Below are 14,689 nucleotides of genomic sequence, written 5' to 3'. Positions count from 1 at the left end.
TACTAAAGTGTAGAGGATGTACAATATGTGACATTGTAGCCATGTTCCAATAACAAGACAAAGAAAATGAACCACATTTGAAGGTTCTGTCATGTGTTGATAACAAAACAAAAAAAACAATGCTGCTGTTGATTTTTTTATCAATGCATTTCCTTCAAATACAGAAACTGGGATATTAGCAACCTACTTACTACTGGCGTGACTAAATTCTACCTCAATAGATACTAAACCAGGAGGGTCGTTTTCTGTTCCTCTCCACTATCCTCTTGTCTTTGTCGGACTCCCCTGGACTCTCGCTGTCATACAGGACCAGGGTCTCCTGCGCTGGTGTGTTGAGAGGCCTGCCCTCCACGGCTTTAATCTGACCTCGGATCAGCGCTGTCTCCTTCCTGATCTTCTCATAACAGAACCCACACAGAATATGCTTCTGCTTCAGGTGGCCACACTCCACGCACGGCTCAATGTTGGTCTGACAAAGAGGGGGAGAGAGGAAGGAGAGAGAGAAAGGGGGGGAGGGAGAGCACAATATATCAGAAAAATCCATTGCATTTTCGATTGTGTTTATTGCAATATTTATTAAGAAATTAGTCAAAGGAGTTCACTCATGGCAGATACCATTACATAAAATATGCTACATACAACTGGACATCAGAGGACAATAATTACAATAAGTGAAATGTCACCCAGTGAAATGATAAACACAATCAAAGTTAATACCTTAACTTTGAGCATAAAGCTTGGGTCTCGTCTTCTAGTCCTGTTGATTTCTATTGTGCGTCTCTTTTTGGGTGCTGCCATCCAAAACACATTGTCCAGGAAGCTGGGCTCCGCGGTCGCCTCTTGCTCATCGTGGGGCTGTGGTAGGATGCTGGGGCCATGGACAGCTAGAGCTGGGGCTGTATAGAAACAAAACACACAGAGACACAATCAAATATCAACAATCTATGCAATAGACAGAAACTATGTATGTCACCACTCAGTATACATCTAGTAGTCTACTCATAGATTGAAGCACGTATAGAATCGTACATCATCATAGCTCTTACTGTCCAACACAAAGTCATAGATTATGCAGGGTAACATAGCTACCATGGAAGTTTTAAAGCTAGCTTACTAGTTAGTGCTGATGTTAGCCAGCCAGCTAGCTACAAATAAACACAAGGCAGAATGTTGTGTAAAGCTCAAACTCACCAAACTGTCTGTCAAGTCCTGTAGCCTGTGTAATTCTGCATTCCAGCTGTAACAACGAACGTCTCAAAAAACACACTAAACCAGACAAATTCATAATTTTAGAGGTTTGAGTAGTGTCTTTACACTCGTCACACAGCTCACGGTCATTGAATCACATACGTCATTGAACTGCGACAACCGAAGAACCAATTGCATCTTGTCATTAGTATAACGCGTTATCACCAGTACTGAGCAAATATGGGAGAAAGGGGGTACAGTTTCTCACTCACCACATTCAGGTAACTTTTACAAATGACAGTCGTGGCAAAAGTTTTGTCAGTTTGGGTATTGCAGGAAGACATTGAAAGGAAGAAGGGTAGAGATCGAGCGAGTTGTTTAGAAACCAGACTGTTGCTCCCGGTGGTTTGATGCTTTGTCATTCTGTTACTCTGGCTAGCTAATGTTAGGCTAGTAGTAGGAAGTGTGATGTTTCTAGTTCAAGATCTTCAAACAGGCAATTTTGATATCCAACACATTTTGTCTCTTCATACCATTTGCCCTCTTTCAGTAATTAAGTGATTAGCCGGGATGCGATCTTTGCAAAAAGGCATCTGGCTTTGCTGTTGGAAGTTTACATTCACTTTCAGTTTGTTGATAGCTGAGTGAGACTGAGTCACTAGCTAACGTTACACCAATAAATATAAACTCTAAAAGCACTGATCAGACCAAGACGAAATTATTTGTTTGTCATGACATTATTAATGAAAACAATTTCCCTCCCACACAGCCCATCTGGTAAACTGGTCCAGATTGAGTATGCCCTGTCAGCCGTAGCAGCAGGAGCCCCCTCAGTGGGAATCAAAGGTAAAGAAGACTTCAAATGATCACCCAATATGTCTGTTTTCACACAGGTAGCCAAATTCTGATAATTTTTCCCAAATTTCACTTCAGAGCTAATCTGATTGGTCAATTAGTGAGAGAAAAAAAATCTGAATTGTCTGCCTGTTTAAACGCAGCGCATGTACTATAATATGTATAAAGTGGTACAACCACCAGGTAATGGATTTTTATATACAAGATGTCTGCATACATGTGTCCATGGTACCGAACTCTTTTAAAGAGCATCTGCCCCTAAAAACCATCTTCTAATTTAGAAAACAGCCTATGTGCCATCGATATGAGTCCGGAACATTTATTCTAATGTCAAAATTGACTACAAAGTGTAAATAGGATAATTTTGGTCAGAAAAGTCAGTTTTGTCCAAAACAGATTTTTCTCCCGGAGTATGCCACAACGTATATGAAGATTGGGTTTATTTCAACCCGGTCCACAGCTGGCAGCAAACAAGTTCTCATCAATTTGGAGTGCAGCTGCATGCGACCCCGATCGTAATGCCTGTGGTAAATGTGGTTTGACTTTGGATATCCCTAAATATTGAAAACATTTAATGAGAACTAAAAAGTGTGCAACGTGAAAATATTGTCTAATTTACATTGTTATTTATTGACGGTTCCATACTAGGCTCAGATATGGGCTATCCAAAGTCAAACCAATTTTGCAACGGTAGCACACCAGCCGGCTAAAGCAAATCGGCAATATAATTTGGCTAACTCTTCCCACCTGCGAACACACGAGACCCCCACATCAAACCACACCTGAAACCAACTCACATTTGAATTCACTCATGGCTGCTGGCATTTTTAAGGCTACGTTTAGATTTTTTTTTTTACTGATTGGTCTTTTGAACACTCAGATCAGCTCTGAAAAATATCTGATGTGATTGGTCAAAAAACAATTAGTGGAAGAAAAATATCAGAATTGAGCTACCTGTCGAAACAGCCTTAATAATGAACCAAATCTAAAACAAAGCCAAATCAAGAAATTTAGCCGCATTACAGAAGACAGTCCAATTTTGATGGTTTCTTTCTCCCCGTTTAAAGCCTCAAATGGAGTCGTTTTGGCAACCGAGAAGAAACAGAAGTCTATACTGTACGACGAGACGAGTGTTCACAAAGTCGAGATGATAACCAAACATATTGGCATGGTCTACAGTGGAATGGGTCCAGACTACAGGTACATCTTGGTGTGTGTGAGGGAGAGGGAGACTGCCTTTCCTTGAATTTCTAAATCTTGGGTTTACAACAGGGACAAGGATATCTTAGAAATGTGTCTCTTGTTACTCTGCAGGGTGCTGTTGAGGAGAGCGAGGAAACTGGCCCAGCAGTACTTCCTGGTCTACCAGGAGCCAATCCCCACAGCCCAGCTTGTCCAGCGGGTAGCCTCTGTCATGCAGGAGTACACACAGTCTGGGTCAGTTCTATTCTGTTTTGTGGGTTTCCTCAAGTTTGATCAGGGCTGGCCGACTGAGTGTGCAGGCTTTTGATCCAACCTTGTTGAAACACGACTGATTCAGCTAATCAAGGTCCTGATGACCAGCTGATTGGTAAAACCAGGTGTGTTAGGCTTTTCCTTCAGCCCTGCCCGAAAGCCCTTACACCCCGTATAGAACCAGGTGTGTTAGAGCAGGGCTGGCTGAAGGAAAAGCCTAAAGTCCGGACACAAGGGTTGGCCATTGCTGAGTTACAATATCCATCTGTGTTGATAAAGTAGTTGTTTTCACCTGAATTTCTAGATAGTAACATCCTATGTTTTTTTCAGTGGAGTGCGACCCTTTGGTGTGTCACTGTTGATAGCTGGATGGGATGATGATCACCCTTACCTCTTCCAGTCAGATCCCTCTGTAAGTATCCATGGTAGTATAAACACACTCTATCATTGAATTGCTTCACTCCTAGGCCGAGTCTATGGAGTTCATGGAGCTTTTGTATTCTGATCATGGAGATCTAATCATGGAATTCCGAACTCGTCATGCGTCTAAACCTACATTTTAAATGTGTCCTGATTCCCTTTTCCTGCGCAATATTCAAATGCCAGAATGCATAATGCAAACGGTGGAACAGGCTAAATCTGATAACCACACAGCAATTTGATGGCATTAGCAAACTACTGTAGCTAACTAGCCAGCTAACCTCTAACTAGCCAGCAAGCTAGCTAGCAAAGCTAAAGGGATTGCAAACGGCATAACAAAAAATATTTTTTCTACATTTTTAATTTTATTTCACCTTTATTTAACCAGGTTGGCCAGTTGAACAAGTAATCATTTACAACTGCGACCTGGCCATGATAAAGCAAAGCAGTGCGACAAAAACAACACAGTTACACATAAACAAAATGTACAGTCAATAACAGGTAGCCTGATTAAATAAGCTAGCATTTATGAAGCCAGCAAACACATTCCACACTAGGAACATATTTCCTCCAACTTTTAATTAAAAAAGGTGCCTCTCGCTCACAAAACACGTGCTGATGACGTCGCCCACTGTATGCGCTTTCAGCAGCCTGATTGTGTCCAGACTGAGGAGAAATCCGCACAAAATGTGTCCCTGACCACCACCTAAAGTGGTCGGCCAGATCTGAACACAATCCGACCACAACCAGTCTTTTCAATGCAATCTTCGTATTCTGATGGCAGAAGTCGCGTGTAAGTGTCAAGTGGCTGCCCTCCTTGACAACGTTTCAATGGTTTGAGCCACCCAAAAGTGTACCAACGGATGGCTCCATCTGTGACATTTCAAGCTAGCTGTGGAGTGAGTTTACGGTACGTTCTTAACTCCGTTACACATACATCATTTTTTCCAGTAGTAACTATATGATTATTTTGATGTACACAGGGTGCATACTTTGCATGGAAAGCAACAGCAATGGGAAAGAACTACGTCAATGGGAAAACATTCCTAGAAAAGAGATATAACGTGGATCTGGAACTGGAAGACGCTATTCACACAGCAATCTTAACCTTGAAGGTAATTCATCTCACCTGCACCTGTAGTTCTCTTCCCTCTCAGACGTGTTGAAGAAACACAGTAGAATATGTGATGCTGTGTTTAGGTTAAACCTGGAATAGTTTGAAAACTTCATAGTTTAATTTGTCACAGTGTTCTATTGAAATCCATGCATTTACTGCGTTGTATTAATATTGTGTTCTGTGTGTGTTTTTAAAGGAAAGTTTTGAGGGTCAGATGACCGAAGATAACATCGAGGTGGGAATCTGCAACGAGGCAGGTTTCAGAAGACTCACCACAGCAGAGGTCAAGGACTACCTGGCAGCCATTGCATAAAATGCTCCCTCCATTGGGGTCTGTTGGCATGGACTCATTCAGATCAGCTGTTTACTTTTTACAAACCACATACCAATAGTTTTTTGCAGTTTAGCAGATTTCTACAATTTGACTTTTTTTCTCCGGTTATACCTATTCACATACTACTAATAAAAAGATTTATGTAATAATATTTTGTCCTTTGATCAATTTTTATTTTCTTCATATAATTTAATTTCATGTGAGGTTTTAGTTTGCGGTTTGAAATTGTTTAATTCTCAATTTCTCACTATATTGCGAAAGTGTAAATATACATTTTGCATGAAATTAGCCCCCCCCCCCCCAAATACAGTGCCTTCAGAAAGTATTCATACCACTTGACTTATTCCACATTTACAGCCTGAATTTAAAATGGATTAAAAAAATAAAAATTCACCCATCTACACACAATACCCAATAATGAGTGTTATTGTAAATGTTTGCCAATTAATAAAAATTATTTACAGAAATGTATAACTTAAATAAAAGTAGCCTTTTCACACCCATTTCCTATAACACTCCAAATTAAGCTCAGGTGCATCCAATTTCCTATTATCTTCATTGATGTTGCTACAACTTGATTGGAGTCCACCTGTGGCCAATTCAATCGTCTGGACATGATTTAGAGACACCTGTCTATTTAAGGTCCCACAGTTGACAGTATATGTCAGAGGGACTGGGGTTTCCAGGAGCAGTAACGTGGCTGGTAACAGTTGACAGTGTATGTCAGAGGGACTGGGGTTTCCAGGAGGAGTAACGGCAGCTGGTAACAGTTGACAGTATATGTCAGAGGGACTGGGTTTTCCAGGAGGAGTAACGGCGGCTGGTAACAGTTGACAGTGCATGTCAGAGGGACTGGGGTTTCCAGGAGGAGTATTGGCGACTGGTAGAGCTTTTTGAGTCGACGCAACAAATTCAAGAAACATTTTTAAACAGTTTGCTACTACAGAGGATGAAGGAGTGGAAAGAGCTTGGATATGTGGAAATGGACACCATGAGATGTGTAGAGGGAAGCGGTGTGGTCGGGAAAATCAGCGTTAAGTACAAAAAGAAAACGTACTCCTGTAACGTTATCTCAGAAATGTAACCTGATGAGGATGAACTACCAGCGGCAGGTGCGGTGAAGGCGGTCAAGTTCGTGCGTCGTCCAGTTGATGACAAAAATGATGGTGGCTCAGTGGGTGTGAGATTTTGTTGTTGAGGGAATGGATCCTTGGCTTCTGGCTGATCTATATGGAGTGTCAGGTTGGTTGGGGACTGTTGAGTCGGTGAAAGTAACTCAAAGTGGACTCGCAATTCTTCCGTTCAGAGTGAGCGGGCGCTGCTCACCACACGCCAAGGGACAAGAACTTTGACTTGCTTTGCTCTTCGCAGCAGGGCGCGGTTGAAAGGAGGGATAACCAGTGCCGTGTATTCATGGTCTCTCGCCCTGAATATTTATTCAAATGTTTTCATACTTTTCAGTCAATTCGCCAGTGGCTGAATATCATCTGAGTGAGGGAAACGGCGCCCCTCTGTCTCAGTATGTGTAGCACAATATCTATGATGTCGACTTGTATGACACGTTGCCAGCTGTAGCATTTGATACCAGCAAGCATTTGGCCTCCCTTGATGAAATAAAATAATACAATTATAGAAAATAATTAGCCTATCAGTGTTGAGCTGAGTCTACTGTGGGTTGTCTTGGTGCAGCAAAACGCACTCCAAGGGATGCCAGTTTGGATTTGACATCCTAAGCAAAATGTCCTCATTGTCTGAAAAAAACGTTTGTTTCTGGTGTATTTGTGTTGATGTTCCTTTCCTAATCCAGGTTGGGGATTTGGATTTGTGCTTTTGACATAATTCTCTGTACTGGCCAATGATAATGACGGTGATTCTGATCTAACCCTAAATTCATATACTGTGGCTCTGGCTTGAGACGGTAGAAGTTCAATATGTAGCGTAGATATAGCTAGCTAAATGTGAGCCTAACTTAGCTGGTTCATTGTTGTCCATGTGAGGAAGTTAGGCTAGCAAGCATTTTTAGCTAGGTAGCCTATGAAAACAAACACTAAAAACGTACTGTATGACGATGCCATAGACAATTTCTCCAACATGAAAGAGAGGAGGATGGCATTAGCGTTCATCTAGTCTACACGGGTGTCAACCTATAATTTTTTGTTTTTAAAAATATTTTTTACCTGTGCAAGCGCACACACACAGACAGAAATCAGTAGCATGGACAGCCACATGATATTTATCAACATTGATTGTACTAAATAGTTTTTATCTTTGAAGTTTGTTTCAGTGTATTAAACTAAGCATATGTAGCCTTGTTGATTTGACATTTAAATCAGTAGTTTAGTAAACTGTCAAACATTAACTTGCTTGACCATGCTGCAGGTCATATAACTGTTTATTACATGAATTATTTGCTTTGTGGACTTCACCGGACAGATGTTGCTCTCCGGTTTTGTGATGAAACAAATGTATGTGTAGTTGAATTCATTCAGCCACTGTGTGACTGTTGTCACGGTCTTATTGTATATCATGGTGGCATATGAATGAATGGTTATAGAGCAAATATCACAACAGGTTGAAATATGCCTTTTTTACTGGCTTGGCTTCCCCAGTGATTTTACTCACGCATCACTACTGGGGTGGCGTTAAGTGTTGAGGATCAACTGAAATGGAAGATTCCTGGTGTCTGTGATGCTCGCCGTTTGGTACGAGAGCATTGTGAAACAGAAGACGTGGTCTGTCCTGCTGAGTTTTGATGCAGAGTTTTTACCCGACAAAGTCAAGTTAGAGATGTGTCAGTTAACCTGTGAGCTTTTGTCCCAAAACCATTTAATTGTTTTAGGTGCCAAGCTTACAGTCATGTTGCAGCAGTGTGTAGGAGTGAGATTCCTATATGTGAGAAGTGTGCAGGAGGACATAAAACAAAGGTGTGTGTGTGTGAATTGTAGGGGTACCCATGGTGCTGTAGATCAGAAGTGTCCAGGGAAAGGCAGGTTGAGGTTGCCGGGATCAGAGTAGTGTCCAAAAGTGTCATGCTGAGGCAGTGAATAGAGTAGGAGATGATGTGTACAGGGTGAGGGATCCTCCTGTGAGTAGGCCGAGGCCAATGAGTAGGCCGAGGCCAATGAAAAGAATAACGTGCCTCAGTAATGTTGGTTTCTTAGCGTTCATAGCCATCGTTAACAACTATACTGCAGAAAATCACATTAAAATAGATGTTGTGGTGGAAGCTGCAGAGAAGTGCTTAGGTGTACGAGATTTTACTGCAGAAGAGTTACAAGGTGTGTTGAACGATAGTGTCCCATTCTCCCAGGCTGCCGGCCTGGTGTTGGATCAGATAGGGCCAAGTAGTGGAATATTGGTGTGGTTTTAATGGGAGTAGTGTTAGGTGGTATAGTGGTGAGGTTTTAATGGGTGTAGGGTTAGTTGGTATAGTGGTGAGGTTTTAATGGGTGTAGGGTTAGTTGGTATAGTGGTGTGGTTTTAATGGGTGTAGGGTTAGTTGGTATAGTGGTGTGGTTTTAATGGGTGTAGGGTTAGTTGGTATAGTGGTGTGGTTTTAATGGGTGTAGGGTTAGTTGGTATAGTGGTTTTAATGGGTGTAGGGTTAGTTGGTATAGTGGTGTGGTGTTAATGGGTGTAGGGTTAGTTGGTATAGTGGTGTGGTTTTAATGGGTGTAGGGTTAGGTAGTATAGTGGTGTGGTTTTAATGGGTGTAGGGTTAGGTAGTATAGTGGTGTGGTTTTAATGGGTGTAGGGTTAGTTGGTATAGTGGTGTGGTTTTAATGGGTGTAGGGTTAGTTGGTATAGTGGTGTGGTTTTAATGGGTGTAGGGTTAGTTGGTATAGTGTTGAGGTTTTAATGGGTGTAGAGTTAGTTGGTATAGTGGTGATGTTTTAATGGGTGTAGGGTTAGTTGGTATAGTGGTGATGTTTTAATGGGTGTAGGGTTATGTAGTATAGTGGTGTGGTTTTAATGGGTGTAGGGTTAGTTGGTATAGTGGTGTGGTTTTAATGGGTGTAGGGTTATGTAGTATAGTGGTGTGGTTTTAATGGGTGTAGGGTTAGTTGGTATAGTGGTGTGGTTTTAATGGGTGTAGGGTTAGTTGGTATTGTGGTGTGGTTTTAATGGGTGTAGGGTTAGTTGGTATAGTGGTGTGGTGTTAATGGGTGTAGGGTTAGTTGGTATAGTGGTGTGGTTTTAATGGGTGTAGGGTTAGTTGGTATAGTGGTGTGGTTTTAATGGGTGTAGGGTTAGTTGGTAGGGCACATTTTTTCCCCCTTCCCTTTGTGTCAAAGTGTAATGAATTCACGCTCAAGAACAGCAGGCTGACAGCCCAGACAGTAGGTGGCGGCATGCACCTCTAACATATGTTTGTGGACCGCCATAATAGCATAAAATAAGTGCATGTCAGAGCAGAAACTATACCGTGAAGTCCAAGGGACTGTCCATAGATCTGAGATAGAATTGTGATGAGGCATATTATCTATGGAAGGGTATAAAACACTTTCTAGAATGTTGAAAGTTTCCAAGAGCACAGTTGTCTCCATCATTTGAAATTTGAAGTCTGACCAAACTGAGCAACCTGGCGAGAAGGGCATTGATCAGAGAGGTGGCCAAGAACCAAATGAACACACTGACAGAACTACAGAATTCCTTGTCTGAGATGGGAGAACCTGTCTCTACAGCACTTCACCGATCTGGGCATTATGGGAGAGTGGCCACATGACAGCACACCTGGAGTTTACAAAAAAGCATGTGAAAGACAAATGTAAAACACTATGTCTGGACAAAACCAGGCACAGCTCATCACCCATCTAACACCATCCCTACCGTGAAGTGGTGGTGGCAGCATCATGCAATGGGGAGGCTTTTCAGCGGCAGGGACAGGGAGACTGGTGAGGATAGAGGGAACAATGAATGGAGCCAAATACAGCAAATCCTTGAGAACCTATGTTTCAACAGGACAATGACCCCAAGCATTTAGCAAAAGCAACTCTGGAATGGCCTCAAAACAAGAATGTGAAAGTCCTTCAGTGGCCTAGACTTGAATCCCATTGAAAATCTGTGGAAAGACTTGAAGATTGCTGTTTGCTGCAGCTCCCCATCTAACTTAACAGAGCTTGAGAAAATATGCAAGGAAGATTGGAGACAATCCCCAAATCTAGATGTGCAAAGGTGATTCAGACATCCCCATGACGACTCAAAGCTGTAATCACTGCCAAAGGTGCTTCTAGAAAATATTGACTTGGGTGTGAATACTTATATTTTAGTTTTTCATTTTCAATACATTTTCTAAAATGTCTAAAAACATGTTTTCACTTTGTCATTATGGGGTATTGTGTGTAGATGGGTAAAAAAAAACTATTATATTTAATCAAATTAAATTCAGTGTGTAATAACAAAATGTGTAATCAAGGGGTATAAATACTTTCTGAAGGCACTGTATTACCCCCATCATTTTAGAATTAATGAAACAGAGCTCCTCGAGACATTTAGCATAGTTGATATTAAAATGTAAGAAAACTCTCTCAAATATAATTTCAATTTTATAGTAAACAAGTTATATTTTCATAACAGTAAAGAAAATGCTTTATCATGAACCTGTAGCTAGGCTTTCCATAATGCGCAATTTACAGCGCGCCAAAAATAACCGGGACATCTTTCCCATAATATCCCTCCGCACAACTGAATGATATAAGAACATATCACTGATGGCCCTGGGATAGATTTCTATAATGATAATATTTATAGCTATTCATGTGGTCATTGATATCAATACAGCATGACATAATTGGTGATTAGAAATTTATAATCACTACTTTTTATGATGAACTATGTTTTCTTGCGTCAGGATACTGCGTGCTGTCACTTGTCTTCCAGTGACGTTTGTGGCGCCAGAAATCAAGGGTTTTGGTTGGGGAGGGTTGTGTGTTAGTACGGGCCATATATTACCTAGGAATGTTATTAAATAGTTTCAGTTTTGACACAAGTAATTTAGTATAAAAATCGGTCTAAAGTTAAGATGGTGATGCTACGCAGCAGCGGCGTGGGCGCGGAACCAGCAACTCGGAAGAAGAACCGGGTTGACTTGGATACGAGCTCCGAGTTTCTGTCGCTGGAGAGCGCATCGCAGACAAAGTCGAGTCGGCTGAAGAGGGGCCTGGATGACAGCTCTAGTAACACTGAAAACACGCCAAATGTGAGGCCCTTTTAGATAGTTGACATGATAAAATGTCGCTGTAAACTCAGCTGTTGCTAGCCATCTGACAGCTGTTAGCTAACCAGCTAACTAGCTAGCCCGACATTGATGTTGTTTATGTGCCTAGTTAACCGCATTCTATGCCAGTTGTAAGCTAACTGGAGGCTAATGTTATAAATTAGTTGGCCTGTTAGCTCCTGTCTCTAGTTTACATACCCTATGGGGTATCGCCCATAGATGTTTATATCGTGGAGTTGAGTAAACTCAGCTAATTAGCTAGCCCCTTTAGATGGCTAGTAAGTAGCACTGACTAACAATAACTAATGATTGTTTCTGAATATGGACAGGTATGTTGCCTGCTAGCTAACGTCTATAACTAGCCAGCAATAAGCTAGCTTACTACACTAAAAATGACTGGATTCCTATGTGAATACAGTTGATGTTTTTGTTTTTTCTTAACATAGGGCCACTCGATGGTGAAGGAGGAGGATAGCACTCCGAGACGAGGATCCCTGAGGACCAGGGGACAGACCGTCAAACATGAGGTGTCTTTGGCTAAAATGAATGGCCAGACAAAGTGCCCAATCAAGTCCCCTGAGAAAGAAGAAACTGGCGAACACAGCACAAGGTAACTACTTATGTTTTATGCAGATAACTGGTATTCATTGTATGTAAAATCAGCTTCTACTCCTCTCTGTATAGTCGATGAGATGCATGACAACAGAAACATGTTTACAAACCTAAGGTGTCATCACAACCTTCCATGTTTAAGTTCTCAATTTGTTGATTTCTGCAGGAAATCCCCAAGACTGCAGGGCGATGGAAAAGCCTCCGCGTCATCCAGGGACAAGCAATCTGAAGCTGGTAACTATATCATTTCTAGATCACATTTACATGAATCAATGCCACCTCCAACAGTACAGCGAGAAGGAGACACCATTGGTTTCATTTATGTCAGCTACAATGTTTATCATCAAGTAAATAAAAAAATCTTCCAGATGCTACTGATGAAGTTGAGGAAGAAGAGGCCTCTACTCTGAAGACCCAGTTTGTTCTGCGTCCCAGGGAGGAGGACAGCTCTGTGAGACGCAGCTCCAGGATCACCAGATACAAGCGCAACTCCAGGAACCAGTCTGTACTCTATAACCGCCTCATCACCAAGTAAGAACATCTCCATCAGCATCGTGCATCAGGGGTGGCCAACCCTCCTAGCTTCCCATCTACCCCAGGGTTTTCCCCTGCAACCCTAATCTAGCACTGGGGCAGGAGAAATCACCTGCATGCCCAGTAACTCCTCCTCTCTGGAGGAGGGTTGGGCCACCACTGTTGTACATTTCCTTGTCAGTCTGGGTTGCATGTTTATAATGGCAAAGTTGATAACGGCTAGCGGTAATGGTGAAATTAAACAGTCCCTGTTTTTTTGTTCATTCTATTCGTAAAGTACAGCTGAGGCAGTGCTGCAGAAGATGGGTGACATGCAGAAAATGCGTCGCCGGTTAAGAAGCAGGGATACTACGGAGGAGGTAAACTTTATTAATGCTACAGGTTCATAGCTTTATAATAGATTTTGTTAAATGTCACCATGATGTCCCCCAATAATGTTATTTTCCCCTTTTATTTTAGGACATTGTAATCTACGCTGGGGCCAAGAGGAAAAGGACTTCTGAAAGAACCGATGAAGGAAGTGAAGACCCTCAAGAGAATGAAAATGGAGTGATCTCCAGTGAAGAGGAGATTGATGAGGAAGAGGGAGGCAAAAATAATCAGGCAGATGACGAAGACGACGACGATGATGATGACGACCGTAATGAAGATGATGAGGAGGAGGACGATGATGATGACCATGATGAAGAGGACAACCAGAAACGTTATGACTTCAGGCAGAGGAAAGCTGCCGTTCGCTACCAGGCACCACGGGAGGGTTAGATATTTCCTGTTGAAACTATTTCAGTCTTTTATTTCACTGAAGTCTGTATACTTCTAGCCATCAGCACCGGTGCATGGACTCTACATTTTACTGTCAAGCTTTAGTAGTAGTAGTTATTATTCCCATAACTTGTCCTTTGACTAATTTCTCATGGTTGACCTTTTATTTCCCACAGAGCCCAAGACAAAGACCATCTTCTTCAAGACTTCAAGACACTTGTCCCCATCCAGGCGGAGGTATAGGTTCAGCTCTACTGGTCCGAGAAGCCCTTACAACATAAGGAGAGGCAACAGGTCTGTAGGCTAAAGAACCTAGTACCTACTACCTTCCATGTCTGACTTATCAAGTTAAGTTTAACATTCTTTCCTAACTATTACAACAAATCACAATTCATTCCTAAGTTCTACTCCCTTGTGCTTCTGATTTCTGGCATCCACAGGAGTGTGTCTGATAGGTAAGTTATTGCCAGTGTGTGTTAGATGTGTGGTGACGTCAGGGTTTCTGTAATGGCTGGTTTCTTGGTCATTGAGCTGCATGGTGATGATTTGTGTGCATTACGTTGTCTGTATTAGTCAGTGACGTTACTGACCTCTGGCTCTGCCATACTCCTTTCTTTACCATGTAGAAGAAGACATGCCATCCACAGTAGTGACTCCACCTCCTCGTCCTCCTCCTCTTCCTCCTCCTCCTCTGACGATGAGAGGTTCCAGAGGAGGAGGAAGAAGAGCAGGAACAGATCGGTGAATAGATGTCTTCCCATGAATCTGCTGAAGGAGGATGTCCTGGGAATCCACAAGGACAGGATGAAGATTGGAGCCAGTCTAGCTGACGTTGACCCCATGCAGATAGACCAGACAGTAAGTCTAGCTGACGTTGACCCCATGCAGATAGACCAGACGGTAAGTCTAGCTGACGTTGACCCCATGCAGATAGACCAGACAGTAAGTCTAGCTGACGTTGACCCCATGCAGGTAGACCAGACAGTAAGTCTAGCTGACGTTGACCCCATGCAGGTAGACCAGACAGTAAGTCTAGCTGACGTTGACCCCATGCAGGTAGACCAGACAGTAAGTCTAGCTGACGTTGACCCCATGCAGGTAGACCAGACAGTAAGTCTAGCTGACGTTGACCCCATGCAGGTAGACCAGACAGTAAGTCTAGCTGACGTTGACCCCATGCAGGTAGACCAGACGG

The 14,689-nt window shown here is 42.3% G+C and overlaps 3 protein-coding genes across 3 annotated transcripts in view; 2 read left to right on the top strand and 1 right to left on the bottom strand.

Moving 5' to 3' along the window:
• Positions 1–123: 123 nt before the first annotated feature.
• On the bottom strand, positions 124–1,366 carry mrpl32 (mitochondrial ribosomal protein L32). Its single transcript, XM_055924748.1, has 3 exons — positions 1,192–1,366; positions 718–896; positions 124–469 (listed from the first exon to the last, which is right to left on the bottom strand). Exons 1-3 carry the CDS (start codon positions 1,283–1,285, stop codon positions 215–217), a joined length of 528 nt encoding a protein of 175 aa, XP_055780723.1. The 5' UTR covers positions 1,286–1,366; the 3' UTR covers positions 124–214.
• On the top strand, positions 1,359–5,520 carry LOC129856952 (proteasome subunit alpha type-2-like). Its single transcript, XM_055924747.1, has 7 exons — positions 1,359–1,469; positions 1,958–2,034; positions 3,111–3,243; positions 3,358–3,480; positions 3,829–3,910; positions 4,902–5,033; positions 5,232–5,520. The coding sequence occupies exons 1-7, from the start codon at positions 1,429–1,431 to the stop codon at positions 5,346–5,348; spliced, it is 705 nt and encodes a 234-aa protein (XP_055780722.1). The 5' UTR covers positions 1,359–1,428; the 3' UTR covers positions 5,349–5,520.
• A 5,720-nt stretch (positions 5,521–11,240) lies between these two features.
• LOC129856777 (ATPase family AAA domain-containing protein 2-like) overlaps positions 11,241–14,689 on the top strand; it is a 5,158-nt gene continuing 1,709 nt past the window's right edge. Inside the window, exons 1-9 of the mRNA XM_055924494.1 lie at positions 11,241–11,568; positions 12,033–12,196; positions 12,365–12,432; positions 12,567–12,729; positions 13,010–13,091; positions 13,192–13,489; positions 13,671–13,788; positions 13,935–13,949; positions 14,121–14,676. Of these exons, the coding sequence (XP_055780469.1) occupies positions 11,392–11,568; positions 12,033–12,196; positions 12,365–12,432; positions 12,567–12,729; positions 13,010–13,091; positions 13,192–13,489; positions 13,671–13,788; positions 13,935–13,949; positions 14,121–14,676 (1,641 nt within the window). The 5' untranslated portion in view covers positions 11,241–11,391. The remainder of the gene's footprint in view (positions 11,569–12,032; positions 12,197–12,364; positions 12,433–12,566; positions 12,730–13,009; positions 13,092–13,191; positions 13,490–13,670; positions 13,789–13,934; positions 13,950–14,120; positions 14,677–14,689) is intronic.

This window comes from Salvelinus fontinalis, chromosome 6 (assembly GCF_029448725.1).
Source record: "Salvelinus fontinalis isolate EN_2023a chromosome 6, ASM2944872v1, whole genome shotgun sequence".
Classification (NCBI taxonomy): domain Eukaryota; kingdom Metazoa; phylum Chordata; class Actinopteri; order Salmoniformes; family Salmonidae; genus Salvelinus; species Salvelinus fontinalis.
This window is presented reverse-complemented; position numbering and strand designations above follow the sequence as displayed.

Excerpts from the sequence above, each read along its gene's own strand:
- mrpl32 (XM_055924748.1), bottom strand. The coding sequence starts at position 1,285 with ATGAATTTGTCTGGTTTAGTGTGTTTTTTGAGACGTTCGTTGTTACAG. Across the intron at positions 897-1,191 it reads AGGACTTGACAGACAGTTTG|CCCCAGCTCTAGCTGTCCAT; the intron begins GTGAGTTTGAGC and ends GTTTCTATACAG. Across the intron at positions 470-717 it reads GCTTTATGCTCAAAGTTAAG|ACCAACATTGAGCCGTGCGT; the intron begins GTATTAACTTTG and ends CCTCTTTGTCAG.
- LOC129856952 (XM_055924747.1), top strand. The coding sequence starts at position 1,429 with ATGGGAGAAAGGGGGTACAGTTTCTCACTCACCACATTCAG. Across the intron at positions 3,481-3,828 it reads CAGGAGTACACACAGTCTGG|TGGAGTGCGACCCTTTGGTG; the intron begins GTCAGTTCTATT and ends TGTTTTTTTCAG. Across the intron at positions 5,034-5,231 it reads CAGCAATCTTAACCTTGAAG|GAAAGTTTTGAGGGTCAGAT; the intron begins GTAATTCATCTC and ends GTGTTTTTAAAG.